The sequence below is a fragment of the Pantherophis guttatus genome, chromosome 1 (assembly GCF_059756535.1).
Source record: "Pantherophis guttatus breed Tessera chromosome 1, ASM5975653v1, whole genome shotgun sequence".
NCBI classification, from domain to species: domain Eukaryota; kingdom Metazoa; phylum Chordata; class Lepidosauria; order Squamata; family Colubridae; genus Pantherophis; species Pantherophis guttatus.
The window spans coordinates 280,380,767-280,396,088 of NC_142063.1; the positions used below are offsets into that span (position 1 = coordinate 280,380,767).

The window sequence follows — 15,322 nt, forward strand, 5'->3', positions numbered from 1 at the left end:
TTCCTAAACTCTTAGTTTGTTGAAATCAGCTCTCTTAAAGTCTAAAACACTGGACTGACTTGTGGTTGAGTGACTTGTGGTGCCTGCATTATGGCAAATTCTAGTATGACATGGTCACTCTCCCCCAGAGTTCCTACAACTTTCACTTCCTCAGTCATGTCAACTCTATTAGTTAGGATTAAGTCCAGTATTGCTGACTCTCTAGTTCTCATCTCCACCTTTTGGGTTGTCAACTAGGCATGTCAAAAACCTATTTGATCTCCCACTTGCTTCAGTTTGTTTCTGAACAAGGATGTCAAGGAAGTTAAAGTTCCCTGTTACTACTGTGATGTGTTTCCTACACACCTCAGCTAACAGATTAGCAAAGATTTCATCTATTTTCTCTGCTTGACTGGGTGGCCTGTAGTACACATCTATTGCAATGCTATTTCTTTTTCTCCTGATATTCACCCAAATATTTTCAGTATTATGTGTGTATTTAGTATTTCAGAGCAGCATGGTATCCTAGTGGTGAAGATGCTCACCTCCCCCTCAGAAGGTTGAGAGTTCAATCCTAGGTAGTGGGCAGTGGTGGGTTGCTCCCAGTTCGGTCCAGTTCTATAGAACCGGTAGTAAAACCGGTTCCGCCCACCCACATTGTTATTATGGGTGATCTGCGCATGGCAGAAGCTTCTGCGCAGCGCTTCCGCTGTGAACTGGTAGTAAAGGTAAGTAGAACCCACCCCTGGTAGTGGCAGATATTTCTCTCCTGGGACACAAAGAAAAAAAAACTGCTGCAAACTGCACATAGGCGTCAGGAAGGGCATGAAGCCAATAAGCACTCACCTCCATTCAGTCACCCCAACTCATAACAAAACAAGTATGCATTTAGTATTTAAACTGTTCCTTACAAACTGCATCTTAAACTTTATTGCATTTAAGAGCCACAACTTGCCAATCCTTACCTAGAAGAATAAACAAGGTATTTATTTTAGATACATTCATGAGAAAAAAGCAGAGATTAGATAAATATACAGAATTATGTTTCACTAAAGAAGAATAAATGAAGGCAAAGGACTTCATAGTACACATCACCACAGCTTCAGATACCATGTTGGCTTGCTGTTATAGATTTGAGAACTACCTACTGACAACACAAAATTTGTAGGTTAAGCCTTGTAAAACAGACATATGTTTATTTGAAAAATGAAAATATGTATTTTAAACTAAATAGAATAGCATTGCTCAATATAACTGTACACAGTTAGCACACACCCCACTCCTAGAAGAATGAAATATGTTGAGAAATATTAGAAAGGCAGAATATTATATTTCTCTAAAGGACAAACATGCTGACTGAGCCAGCCTATCTACAAAACAAAAGACCTTCAGCTCCAGGGTGATGGGATTAGCCCTCACTCAAGATCCAAACCAGGACAAAGCCATTAAGACATAATAGGAATTGCCCAACACCCTTTCAGAACACAATCCTCTTCATTACATAATCACCCTCCAAGCGTCAACCAAACCTGGGACTCGGACAACTTACAAAATTAGCTATGACCCCTGCAACAGCCAATAGAATACATGCTCTTGCACAGGAACACAAAGTTCAAGTTCAAAGCCCAAGAGAGGGTATAAATATCCCTGACTCTCCATTCCATATGGTCAGCTACTCAGAATCTTGGTGGTTCTGCTTCATCAATAAACTGACCCTCTTTCCAATCAGTCTCCAGCCTCCATTTTGTCTCCAGTGCTTTTCTCCTGGTTTGGAATTGAAAAAGATGGATATTCCTCCCAACATAACGAAACTGATAAGGTTATTTCTCAAAAGTTATTTCTCACTGTTTATATGTTCAATTGTGTGTTGAACTTTACATTATAAAGATTGATCAAAAACAAAATATTCCCAAATTTTAACAATCCAAGAAACAAGTAACAATCAAAAATGTTATAAATTTAAGGTAAGCTGGAAAGATTTGAGGGAAGTACCTGAATTATTGACATACCTTTGCTATGCCGTGTTCAAAATGAATGAGAAATTAAAGCAAAGGCACAATTGGTTAAAAAAAATGGGGGGGGGGGTTGCAAATAAGAAAGGTAAAGATGTCTTCAAAACAGCCAGCAGGCAACATCTTGCCACATCTATTGTTAACTCCTGCTGCCAATCAGCACTGTCCTGGTTATACAAAGCCTCCAGTGCACCAGACTGTGGCTAATTATGTACATTCAAGTGATTAGCAAGCACTTGTTGCCTCATTCACACCACCATCCAAACAGCAGCCTTTGAGAAGAGAATAGACTGCAAATTTATTGAGAGAACACTGTTAATCCTTTGGGGAGAATGTAAATGTAAACAGGACTACTCTACATCAAGGTGCTTTGACAACAACAATCATCTGCATAAACACATGCTCAACAACAAACAGGTGTTCTATTTCACAACTAGAGCCCATTTGATGCTTTCAAATAAGCACTGTGCCCAAACTGTTAAAAGTACTTTGAAACCAGCTGCAATTACTATAATTAGCAGTTTTCCTGCACTTTTTCTCTTCTACCTGTCCAATGGTAATGCTCACTGCAAACTACAACAGTAATTTAAAAAGATTGTGCTTTAAAATAAACTGCATTTTTTAACAAATACACATTAGTTAGTAAATGGTGAATGACAAAACTACTTCCTAAAAGTGCCTATGTCCACCTGTAACATAGTATTGCTACATACATATTAATATATTTCCTTTGTGAATAAAAGGAACTACCTAATATATATACGTACATACAACCAGTAATGCTGTTAATGCTATGCTCAAGCAGTACTTTCTCCAGTTATGAACACTTAAAAACTGATTTCAACTCTATAATTCACAATCAGCTGTTTTCTGATTGGGGATTACATCAGAATGGGAAAAAGCTCTTTTCATCAAAATATTTGCACTATTAGATTTCTCTTACTATTTATTGATTATCTCTGATAACAGGCTAGTACATTATAAAATAAGGTTCCACCTAAGCTCCTAATAAAAAGTGTAAGTCATACTGCTTAAAATATGTCACATAAGTGGGTAAATATTTATTGCACAGAAATTACAGTCAATTTACACTGAATTGCCAATTATCTGTCCCTGTATCATACTGGAGAAAATTCTACAACTGATGTTCAATTCAATCATAAAATTAAAAGGGGTGATTGCGTTTGTCCAGCATGTGCTTGAACACATTCATCATCTGGAGAATTAATTCCATTGCCAAACTATACTGAGATTTTTTTTAATATTCATCCATATTCCTACAACTTTTCCATTTATTCTATATTCAGCACTCTACAATGAGTATGGATCATCCCAATTTGGTTAGCAAGAACATTTAGACTGGATATAGCATTTTTATCCACCTATTTATTGTGGACCTAAAATAAGCAAATGTTGTACCATCGCAGGACATAAGAAGTCCCAAGTTGCCTTTTGTAATCAATTGGTGGCGATTTTGTCAATGCCGATAGTGTTCAAGTTTGGGATTGCACCCAATGTGCTTATTACTATTGGTACTATCTTTGGTTTCTTTTGCCATAGTTGTTCTATTTTTGTTTGCCAGTCTTTGCATTTTGTAATTTCTTTAGTTCTTTCTCTTTTATTCTGCTGTCTCCACTATCTAGATACTGCCACCATCTAGATTTTTTGGTCTTAATTATTGAAAATTATTAAGTCTGGGATGTTATGTGGCAGGTGTTTGTGTGTTTGAATTCTAAAATCCCACAGCATTTTAGCTTATTTTTTATTATTAAATTCTATCGGTATCCATTCAAAATCCCACACTCTTCGTATTAGAACTTCACAGCTTATCCAATTTGTCCCCTGGTGACAATATAAAGTTTGTTGATAATAAAGTTATCATCAACATACAGTATTGATGATACCACACCACAAACTGATGGATGATCTCTCAGAATAGTTTTAAATATAGTTGTCACCAGGGAGACAACTGAGTGCAAGCAGTATCCTACTTCTGCAATCACTCCTCTTTTACTACTACATATTGGAATCACCCCCTAAAGGAGAACTGTGACAATCACATAATGGGAGGCAGTCCAATCAGAAATTGTGATAAATGGTATCAAATCATTGAAAAATTTAATAGGACCAAGGCACACTTCTACTCTCAAGAAATTGACATATGTTGTCTATCATATTCTTTCTTTTGCAATAACAATTATTTATAAATAAAGGAGTAACGTAACAAAGCCAGGGTAATAAATTAGCACACATATCAGGATACAGTATTCTAAGATGGGGAAATGGCTACCCAATGCTTTAAGATTGCTGAATAAATCTTTATATTAATCTGCTGGCCTATCTCAAATGTGGGCAGAATCATTATTCAACAGCTGGATCAGAAGCTACAGTTAATAGTTGAGGAGATGGAATCTGATACTATTTAAAGATTTTGTTCTTATCATCCTGTTCTTTGTTTTGTTAATCCCTTGTTTGATCCTGACTCAGAAAAGTAAACTGCATAAAGAAGGTACCAGCTGAGATACCATTATCCCATCCCTTTCCCCAGCCATGGGAATTAATGAGAGAAACTCAAAAGAAATTAGTTGGCCTGGCTCAGTCCTTATCCCTTTCAGCAAACAGGATTGGATGCCTCCAGATATTCAAAGAGAAACCCAGCCCCATGCATGAAAAGTATTTATGGTGTGAAAAATATACTTAAATGGAATGGATGAACACAAGACGATCCATTCAGGCAATTCCTTGGCAAGAGAACTTTTCATATGAACAAAATTCTGCATCTTAAAGGATTTTTAGAGTATAGAAAAGTAAACAAGACATGTAGGAACATTGTCATTTGTGGGAAGGAAACGCGCGATAAAAAATCAATGTTTCCAAAAAGGAGTGTGCAAGAAACTAATGAGAGTTAATAATTAGTTAAGCAGACACAATAAGAAAATAAAGCAACTAAAGTTGCTTTTAGTATGAATATATGGGATGTTGGAACACCCAGTACTGTTAAGAGCAGTGGTGGGTTGCTCTCGGGTCGGGTGATCCGGTAGTGGTGATGATGTGACATCACCGAACCAGTTCTCTTTGAATGGGAGCTGGGCACTCCCGTCCGCTGCCGCGTTATTCCTACCTTTATTACTCATTTGTTAGCCCAGCTGATAGGTGCGGCAGAGTGGATTGCTGCACCTCAGCTGGGCAGAAACCTAATGTTCGGCGATCGCACGCAATGCGTGTACACGAAGAGAACTGGTGGTAACACCGGTTGGAATCCACCACTGGTTAAGAGCCTTCTCAGAATTGTTCTTTTCAGCCTCAACAACAGTAACAAGAAAAGAACTTATTCAATCAGGCTGACTTGGGAGACTTGTATTTCCTATTTTGCTTCTTGATATTGATGTCTCTGTTTCTCTTTCAGTAAATGGTGAATCTTCTCTTTGCAGTGGACTCTGGACTTTAATACTCCATTATTATTAAATCAAAGCAATAATGTATTTTTATGCCCATTTTGGAGCCCTATAATACTCCTGCCTCATTGTCAAAAAGTCTTTCAGAAAGAGGGAGTCCACTCCAAATGCCATCTGGTTGAGGATCAAGACACATCAATGCTATGTCTATCCATTTTTCCAGTTGTGCCTGGAGCTAGACAGTATTCCTCCTGTGACTGCCTGCTTTACATCCACAGTTTACAGGCGAACCCACCTACTGTAAATCAGTATCCGTCAGGGCTACAGAAAGTCCCATACTGAACACATTGCACTCCATGCTGACCTAGCTATCATTTTGCTATAATTTGACCTTCTATTACCAATAGATGACAATAATGCTTGGACAAGTTCAGTTATCTTTGGATTATTAACTTTGCTTCTCAAGTTAAACTCTAACAGTTCTTTTATAGGTATCTATTTTACTCGGACCAAGGACCATAACCAAACCTTTTGTCATATGAAGCAGGCCTATCCTTCTGTCCCTGTCTTTGGTCTTTTTAATTATTCTTTACTCTTTACCATATTTTGCCATGAATATGACACCCTCTAGTGTCCTTCAACCCTGTGGCAACTGTCTTCATCTGATGGTGTACTGCAGTTACAAGATGGATCCAAACAGCTGCCTTTCCAGCTTCTTTCTGTACCATTCAAGCTGCTGATTTCTTACTGGACAAATCTTCCTGTTAGGGGATCTGCTCTCATAATACCTATTCCCCATATGAGAGTGGACTTTCTCTCTCATCACTTTGGCTTGCTCTTGACTCCCACAGCTGAGCAAATTGCAGTGGCACTCCTGAACTTTCCATCCTTGTTTCCTTTCTTGATCTCTGCTTTCTTTTAGCCCCATATTGTGATGAAAGTTTTTTCCCAATCATAATTCAAAAATTATTCTTCTTTCCAAAATTCAGGAAATTCCCATTGTAAAGGCATTTTTTAAAATTTTATACTGGTTATAACCCTGATAGATGTTTCTGAATATGCAATATGTGTTTCTTCTGAATGTGCTGAATCTGGTTCTTTGCTCACTCTGTTTCTGCTCATGTTGCTGGGTTACAAGCTCTGACTCGAACTTGCATTTTAGCCTCAGGTTCTTCTGGTAATATTTATAGTAGCAGTTTTTATTGTTTTGGCGTTATACATAACTACAGTCAATTCTGGGAAAACCTCTGGTTGTCTAATTCAAGATTCTGACTTTGTTTCTGTTTTACAGTACTTGCTGCTATTCTTCTGCCCTCTGCTGTTGCTCTTGTTATAGTAAATGTCTATTCTCATTTGCCTAGGAATGAACTTTTTGATTCTTGCGCTCAAAATATTGCACTCCAGTCTCCCAATGTTTTTATACAAGGTGCTTTTTTACTTTTTTGTTTGTTCAGAAAACAGACCCAGTCTGAAAGGACTGGATTTAGGTAGAGATTCTTTCTTGGCCCTCAGGGAGCTCTTCAGAATCGAGATGGTTCCTGTTTCCTCCCTTTTTCCTTTCTCTTCTTGTCCATTTAGCTAATAAGGTATCAAATGGGGACCTACAAGAATCAGTCCAGGATCCTCTATTCTTCAATATTTTTATAAATAATATGGATGACGTGGAAGAGGGAATATTAATCAAATCTGCAAATTAAGCAACGTTGGGTAGGATGCCCACTATTGCAGAACATAGAAATAACATACAAAATTATCTGGTTAAGTTAGAGAAATTAAATGAACACAAAATTTAACACAGAAAAGTTCACTTATGGAAATAATAATTCACAGACATAAGATGAAAGATATATTTGTGTAAAATATCTTGAAATAGTAGTTACTTACAATGAGCATGCAATATAATGTGACTGCAATATAATGTGACTGCAAAAAAGAACATCGATGCAGAGCACACGCACACACATGCATATATATGGTGTATTCTCTCTACCTCTTCTCCCTGTGTATGTGTGTATGGAGGGAGACAGAGACAGATGGAGAGAGAGAGAGAGAGAGAGGGAAAGAGAGAGAGAGGATGGATAAATTCCAAATCACAGTAAGTAATAATTTGACTTTAGTCTATTTTGGTCAAACCATGCATACCTTGGTCTGGGCACTATATTTTAGGATTTAGAGAAACTTGACATAAGGACAATAAGATAAGCAAAAATGAAATCCTATGAAGACAAATGGAAGAGCAGGAGATACAGGTAGTCCTCGACTTACAACAGTTTGTTTAGTGATGGTTCGAAGTTACAATGATAGTAAAAAAAGTGAACTTATGACAGTTTTTCACACTTACGACCGTTGCAGCATTTCCATGGTCATGTGATCAGAATTCAGACGCTTGGCAACTGACTCATATTTATGATGGTTGTAGTATCCTGGAGTCATGTGATCACCTTTTGCGACCTTGTGACAAGCAAAATCAATGGGGAAGCCAGATTCACTTAACAACCATGTCATTAACTTAATAACTACAGTGATTCACTTAACAACTGTGGCAAAAAAAGCAAAATTCACTTTAACAAATGTCTCACTTACCAACATCTCACTTACCAACAGAAATGTTGGGCTCAATTGTGGTCATAAATTGAGGACTACCTGTACATTTAGTCTTAAGAAAAACCAAATGAGATTATGACAGAATTCTTCAAATACTGAAAAGAATGTCATATAGGCCAAGAGTTGTTGCTTCTTACTCCACATGGCAGAAGAGAGAAGAATGGGGAAGGGCAGATTCCAACTTCAATTCCATTTTTCATCAAAATGTTCTCAACGGTTCTTATGATATTCCCCTGTATTTCTGTGCAAACACTGATATATGTAATATACTCTGTGGATGACTCCTTTTGCTTTGCTTCTATGTTTTGTGGTCAAGCTATACTACTCCTCAATTTACAATCGGTCATTTAACAACTAGTAAGTTACAACAGCCTCAGAAAAAGTGCTTTATAGCTCATAAAGCACTTCTAGCCAATGTCATGCTGCCCCTTCCTTATGGTCACATGACTGTATTTCAGGTGCTTGGCAACCAGATCACATTTACAGCATCCTGAGGTCACATGACCATGATTTGTAACTTTTTTGCCAGTTTTTAGCATTCTTCGCTGGTTTTCAGCACATATACCCATTTAGCAGAAGAGATTCAGATTTATGACCATGTGATTCACTTAATGATCTTATGTTTCAGTCTTATGACTTATGAGTAACTTAATGATCACAATAATTTAAAAACAATAATAATTATTAATAATTCTATAAAAATGTTTGTAAAATCAGGTCAGATCATATGGATGCTTTGATTTATGACCATGACTAACAACTGAAATTTCAGTCCTAATTGCAGTTGTAAGTCAAAGATCACCCACATGTCCTTTAATTGCTATTTGCCAATCATAAATCTCAGTCCACTAGGTTTGCTATATGTATTAACATATTTACACATTACCAGTTACTGTCTCTCAACACAATCTCTCTCACTGGGTAGAATTGTGGAAAATTCAGCACTTAAATCCTAGAGGAAAGGAGTAAGAAGAATTTAGCAATAAATAACTAATAAATATATAGTTAATTACTGGAAAATGTTTTAAAATGTAAAATTTCAACAAAGGAAGGAGTACACAGAACATGTACTTTTTGGGGGGACCTCTCTATATTTTTGTTTAGACCAGAAACTATTCAGAAGTAATTGGCCTTCAAGCTCTGGAAATGTTTCTACTTTATAAAATCATGAAGTTGACATAACCATGTCTTAAGCACCTTTCAGTATCAAAAGACATGAGCCGATTTAATTTCAGGCCACATAAGGTGGCCACTGAGGCAGAGTAGAGATGTCTTCTAGGATCCCCTAGCACAGTACAACTTTCATGGTGTACAATTCTTACTGCATTAAGCAACCAAATTTCAACTCCATATTTGCACAAAACATTTAAAATTAAAAATATATTACCTTTATTATATATTTTCTGTAAATCAATAGAGACCAAATAAATTTCCACACACTCAAGCACTTTTTGACTCGTATACTGCATGAGTCAAAAAGAGGGCTGTGAAAATATTTACAGACCCCTCACATCCTGGACATAAACTGTTTCAACTCCTACCCTCAAAACAACGCTATAGAGCACTGCACACCAGAACAACTAGACACAAGAACATTTTTTTTCTGAATACCATCACTCTGCTAAACAAATAATTCCCTCAACACGGTCAAACTATTTACTAAATCTGCACTACTATTAATCTTCTCATCGTTCCCATCACCCATCTCTTTCCATTTATGACTATATGACTGTAATTTTGTTGCTTGGATCCTTACGATTTATATTGTTATTGTTTCCTGATTGCTTATTTGTACCCTAAGACTATCATTAAGGGTTGTACCTTATGTTTCTTGATGAACGTATCTTTCTTTTATGTACACTGAAAGCATATGCACTAAGACAAATTCCGTGTGTGTCCGATCACACTTGGCCAATAAAGAATCCTATCCTATCCTATCCTATCCTATCCTATCCTATCCTATCCTATCCTATCCTATCCTATCCTATCCTATCCTATCCTAAATGACTTGCTAAAGGTAAAAATATGCACTATCCACATACCACCCAGCAAAGAGTCACAAAGTACTTCCCAGCTTTTGCTTATTTTGTATACTTTCAATTAGAATCATACCACCTCATTTCATCACTTCCCTGTAGTTTTTTAATTCATGCTTACTACCTTTTCCCTTACTGGATATTTGTTGTTCAGTCACTAAGTCTTGTCTGACTCTTTGTGACCATATGGACCATAACACACACCCCTTTTTCCACCATTTCCTGGAGTTTGCCCCAGGGTAGATCTGATTTAAATCAAGTCGATTTAAATCACAATTTAAATCATGATTTAAATCACTAGTAAAAAGGCTTGATTTAAATCAACTCAATTTAAATCATAATTTTTAAAGAGCAACTGTCATCTCTGTTCCACAGCAGCTCCTTCTCTGATCTGCTGTTGACTCACCGACAGTCCCATTCACTTTAATGGGACAGCTGATGATGCAGCAGTGACACAAGATGAGGGATGTGGCAGGCAGCAGATGAATGGATGCCCGCTAACAGGAGCTGCCATGATGGATCTGAAATGACAGATGCTCTTTAATATTATATTTATAAGATGCTTAGAAGGCTTCACTTTCATTTTTACTATTTGCCTTTCCTCCTCACACTTAAAGCCTGGTGGTACAGATGCATTTCTCTTCAAATAATCATAGAGTTTGTAGTGTACATAGATTTGCAAAACAATGGGATAAAGGAATATTCCTGAACTTGGTTGTATGATTTATCTCATGGTTACTGTGAAATTGTATGGATGCATCAATGCATATTATCTGAGCTTGCAGAACTTGGAGTCACTGAATGAGTTTACAAAAAATGTAACTATTGTAGAATATACAGCCTCATGCTACATAACTAAGCTCCATTTCATGCTGAATAAACTAAATTGTTAATGTATCTTAAATAGAAAACTATCTTTAGATAGATTTTTACTCCAAAAGCATTTTATTAAAATAAATTTGATAAAAATAAAAAAAATCTGATTTAAATTAAAAAATCTGAATTTTTTAATTTTTTTTTTAAAAAGATCATCGATTTTTATCCACCCTGGTTTGCTCAAATTCATGTTCATTGAGTCAACGACACTATCAAACCATCTCATCCTCTGTCATCCCATTCTCCTTTTGCCTTTAATCTTTCCCAGCATCCAGGTCTTTTCCAATGACTCCTTTCTTCTCATTTGGTGATGAAAGTACTTGAGCTTTGGATCTGTCCATCCAAAGAACAGGGCTGATTTCCTTTAGGGTTGATCTCTTTTACTATATATAGAGGGAAGGTAACAGTATTCTTCCAATGGTCTTGCAGTTTTCATTTACACATTAAACAAGTTGCACAACTTTCTCTAATTACACAATATACACCTGCAGCTTTGTTATAACATTTATGACTTACTTTACATCATTTTTTTTCTTGGACAACATTTACAGTTTTAATTTCAATTCCACTGTTTGGAATGTCACTATCGTTTTTCTACAAACTCTAAAATACTCTTACCAGCATTGCCTTCCTTCAGCTTTATCCAAAATCATTTAATCTCTTCTATTCTTAATTCCATTCACTCTGCCAAAGTCTCTTTATTTGGTCCCTTTCACTTACTTCCAAAACATTTTAAATTTCCATCAAAGTCACACTATGGTTTTACCTTTTTAATTTTAACCATTCTTGTTCACTTTGACTACTTTTGTTACAACTATCCTTTTCTGTATATTCATGGATACTGTATAGCTATAGTATCTTTCAACCACATTTCTTATAGCAAGCATTCTCTTACATGCATTATTCTCATCCTGTTTATTTTCACTTCAACATTCTCATCAATCATCATTACACAATCAGTGTAATTGCAGATTTTTGTGATACCCTGTAAAATACTTTTTCTCTTAATACTAAACAGCTTCAACAATCTTTTTATTTACATCCACTTTAATTCATTATCCTGGGAAAGCACTAATGGTTTCTCTTCCCACAGATATTCTACCATTTACTCCTGTTTCATTCATTTCTGCCCTTTTCCATGTTCTTCGCCCCTTCACAAGATTTTGGATCTCTACCCATATCATGAACAATAAAATGGCACTTAAGGCTATTAACAAGAAAATCTGAAAGTACTGAAGTTCTCAAATATATTAAATGTAATTTAAACATTTTAAAAACAGCCCACATGTCCTAAAAATAAATTGATATATCAATGTCTAGAGAAATAAAAAATTATTCATCAACTTCTATGGAGTTTTTTATTTTATTAAGCAGTAAATCACTCCAAAAACTAATTTTCATAAACAATTAGTAGCAAAACTATATACCAAAACTATGGAATATTTTTTAAATGTTGTGACACAATTCTGACAGAAAAGTCAGAATTGATTGTAAGAATGACTATTGGTGTGTCATCTTCACTGAGTTATCATTGAATTAAACACCCATTTTGGTAAAGATGAATATCATTTTCTATTTGAAGTGGGCAGAGATCCAAACACATTGTTTCCTGATAGCATACAGTAAATTAGTAAAAACTCAGCAAAACAAGCACAAATGAATAATAGCATTAAATGGAAATAAAAGTTAAATTCCAAGGTACTTTTAGCCTTATGTTCCATTTTATAAGAAAGTTGTTCGTTTTAAAGAATTCCTAATGTACAAGAAAATTATAGGCTTAATTAACTAAAATGCAGAGATAATAACAACTCTCTCTTATGATTACTGAGTTAGGAAATGTCATCTCCATGGGAAAATACGTTTTTTCTTGATGTGTAGATTATTTTTACATTTAAAAAAAAAGTATGCTTAATTGTTGTGGTCATCTCTCCTGTAATATAAATAGTTCCTTAGGAAACACCAGCTACCCAGACAACTGGATTGCTCTGCCTGAATGGAATTGAAACTTTAAAATAGTACTTCACTTTGCATTGAACTATCTATGATTAGAATGCCAATTATCTAGGTTTTCCTTGTTTCCTTGTTGACTCTGCTATCTTACAAATGAGATACCAGAAAGCCTATCTGATGTTGAAAAACTGTTTTCATATGCCTAAAAAACTAGAAGGGCAATACTGCTTTCTATTTGTACAAAGGTGACAGAGAAAAACAAAAGAATATTGACTGCAATACCCTTTTAAAATATTATTTAAATATGAAAAATTAATAGATCTTGAGTTTGAATTTTTGGGTGCATTCAAACTGCTTTTAGTTTTTTAAAAAATCACATTACAGTGCATTGTTTCTCTTGATTTTTACTAACTACTTGTCCTTGCCATAAAATCTATAAATATGTGGAACAGCTTTTTGCTATTCTTATAATTTATTTAATAAGTGGACTGACAGAGGGCTCATGTATTATGTCAGTATGCCAGGAAATGCCATTACCGACACTTTTGGGAAATGTTAAAAATATAAACTTAAGTTTTTAAAAAATCGCAAATAACACTTCATTAATGATGTCAGTTTTTTCCCAAGGCATTCAAGCTTCAATAATCTAAACCAAACAGTGTTTTAAGGAGCAATTGGTGAACTGAGGACCAACCAAATTTTCAAGAATACTGTGATTTTAGTGCTAATAAAAATACCACTTTTGCATAGAACTCTACCAAAAATCATTTCTAAATGCAATGAGTAACTGTACTTTTATCTTCTTACCCATTATTCATTTTCTTCATAAAATTCTTACCCAAAGATAAGTTCAGAGCAAATTCAAATTCTCTGCAAAACAAGTTTCAAATGTACTAGCTTGGTTGAAACATAATATGTCAGCCACAATTCTCTACACTTGATTACTGCACCCTGCCTTACATGGATTTGCAAAGGTAAATCCTGCCTTACCAACCTTCAAGGAAGTGATAATAGGCACATGGGCAGAAATGATCCTGTCAATGCTGTACACTAGATGTTTAAAAAATTCCTTCTAAATGATTTACTGACTGACTACATATGAGATGAAACTGATAAACTTCATTCTAATTTGTTCCTCAAAATGTTATAAATAAAAGAACAAAGTGACAGAATGTACTGCTTTTACATATATAGAACATGTTATATTATAGTTCACTAATCACTGCTTATAGCCTTTGAAAATTCAACAACAATAAATATTTGCTAACATGAATATCCAGGCAAACAAGAAAAATTCTAGGTAGTGGGTTGGGAAATATATGCAAAAAATAATATAGAAAATTAAAATAAAATCAAGATACTCATCATATAAAAATACTTTACAGTGGTTAGGAACACACTTGCAACTGTCAAGAATGTTGTTATATGAATATTAAAGAATTGTTAGTGTAAGAAACTATAAGTAGATTATAAGATTAAATTCTGATCATATATGTATAACATCATGTTTTATTCTCAATCTTAAAAAAAGAATTTTTGCTCAATTCATTTTAAGAAGTTTACAAGTTAAACTAGTTGATTTGAACACATTTGAGACTGGTCAAGTCAACCACATAGATGAATAAAATGGAGCCTTATCCCTAAATGCCTGGAAGCTATGTTTACATAATAGGACTTCAAGAACAATGAGAAGAAAGAGTGGTAGGCGAACAAAGTTTTAGATATATTAAAAATCCTCCAGTCTTTTCAATTGGCCATTCCCCAAATGTCAGGCTTTAAGTAGAAAAGTACAGGATTAATAAACCCACCCCATAACAACCATATCAAGTGGATTTATTAACACTCTTTTTGAAAAAGAAATTTTCTCTTTGGAAAAAAAAACTTTCCATATTCAAATTACACGAACTGATATGCATGTACATGTATAATTTTTTAATTCTATTACAAGCAAAGCCAATATGCAATGAAATTATGTATAATGAAATGTAATATAAACAAAGAACTTCTACTAAAAAGCAGAAAAATCTATTTTTAATTTGCTGCTCAGTCATTAGAAAGGTACCCCATAACGACCATATGTTACTCAAATATGTTATCACACCTACAATTTCATCATATGTCTCCCAAGAAATTAATTAGCTCTAACTTCTTCAACTTTGACAAAATGTCTTCAATAAGTCATGTTACTAGCTGTTAACAAACATTTCAAATTTCAAAGCTTTCCCAGCTTTTATTTAACCTTTAATTATTACAATTTAGCAGTATTTAAAAAGCAGATGTTCTTTAATATTTCAATTTCTTAAGAATGATATTTACAGTTTTTGTTTAAATTAAAAAAATGTTTTAACATAGTTAAAAGTTTTCCAGTAATGTTTATTCATGTACATAACTACTTTCATCCTTTTAGGATCAAGTTTTAAAAGGACCTGAAATTCTAACTCCATAGATGAAAGCAATTTACAATACAAAA

General features: G+C 34.9%; 1 protein-coding gene across 7 annotated transcripts in view; it reads right to left on the minus strand.

The window, feature by feature from the left end:
* Positions 1 to 15,322, minus strand: part of AKT3 (AKT serine/threonine kinase 3) — a 169,754-nt gene that overhangs the window by 118,537 nt on the left and 35,895 nt on the right. Inside the window, exons 3-4 of one of the 7 annotated variants that reach the window (XM_034428243.3) lie at positions 8,877 to 8,942; positions 7,271 to 7,385 (exon numbers count right to left, since the gene is read on the minus strand). The exons of the other annotated variants lie outside the window; for them this stretch is intronic. Coding sequence (XP_034284134.1) covers positions 7,271 to 7,325 — 55 coding nt within the window. The 5' untranslated portion in view covers positions 7,326 to 7,385; positions 8,877 to 8,942. The remainder of the gene's footprint in view (positions 1 to 7,270; positions 7,386 to 8,876; positions 8,943 to 15,322) is intronic. 7 annotated transcript variants of the gene reach the window in all.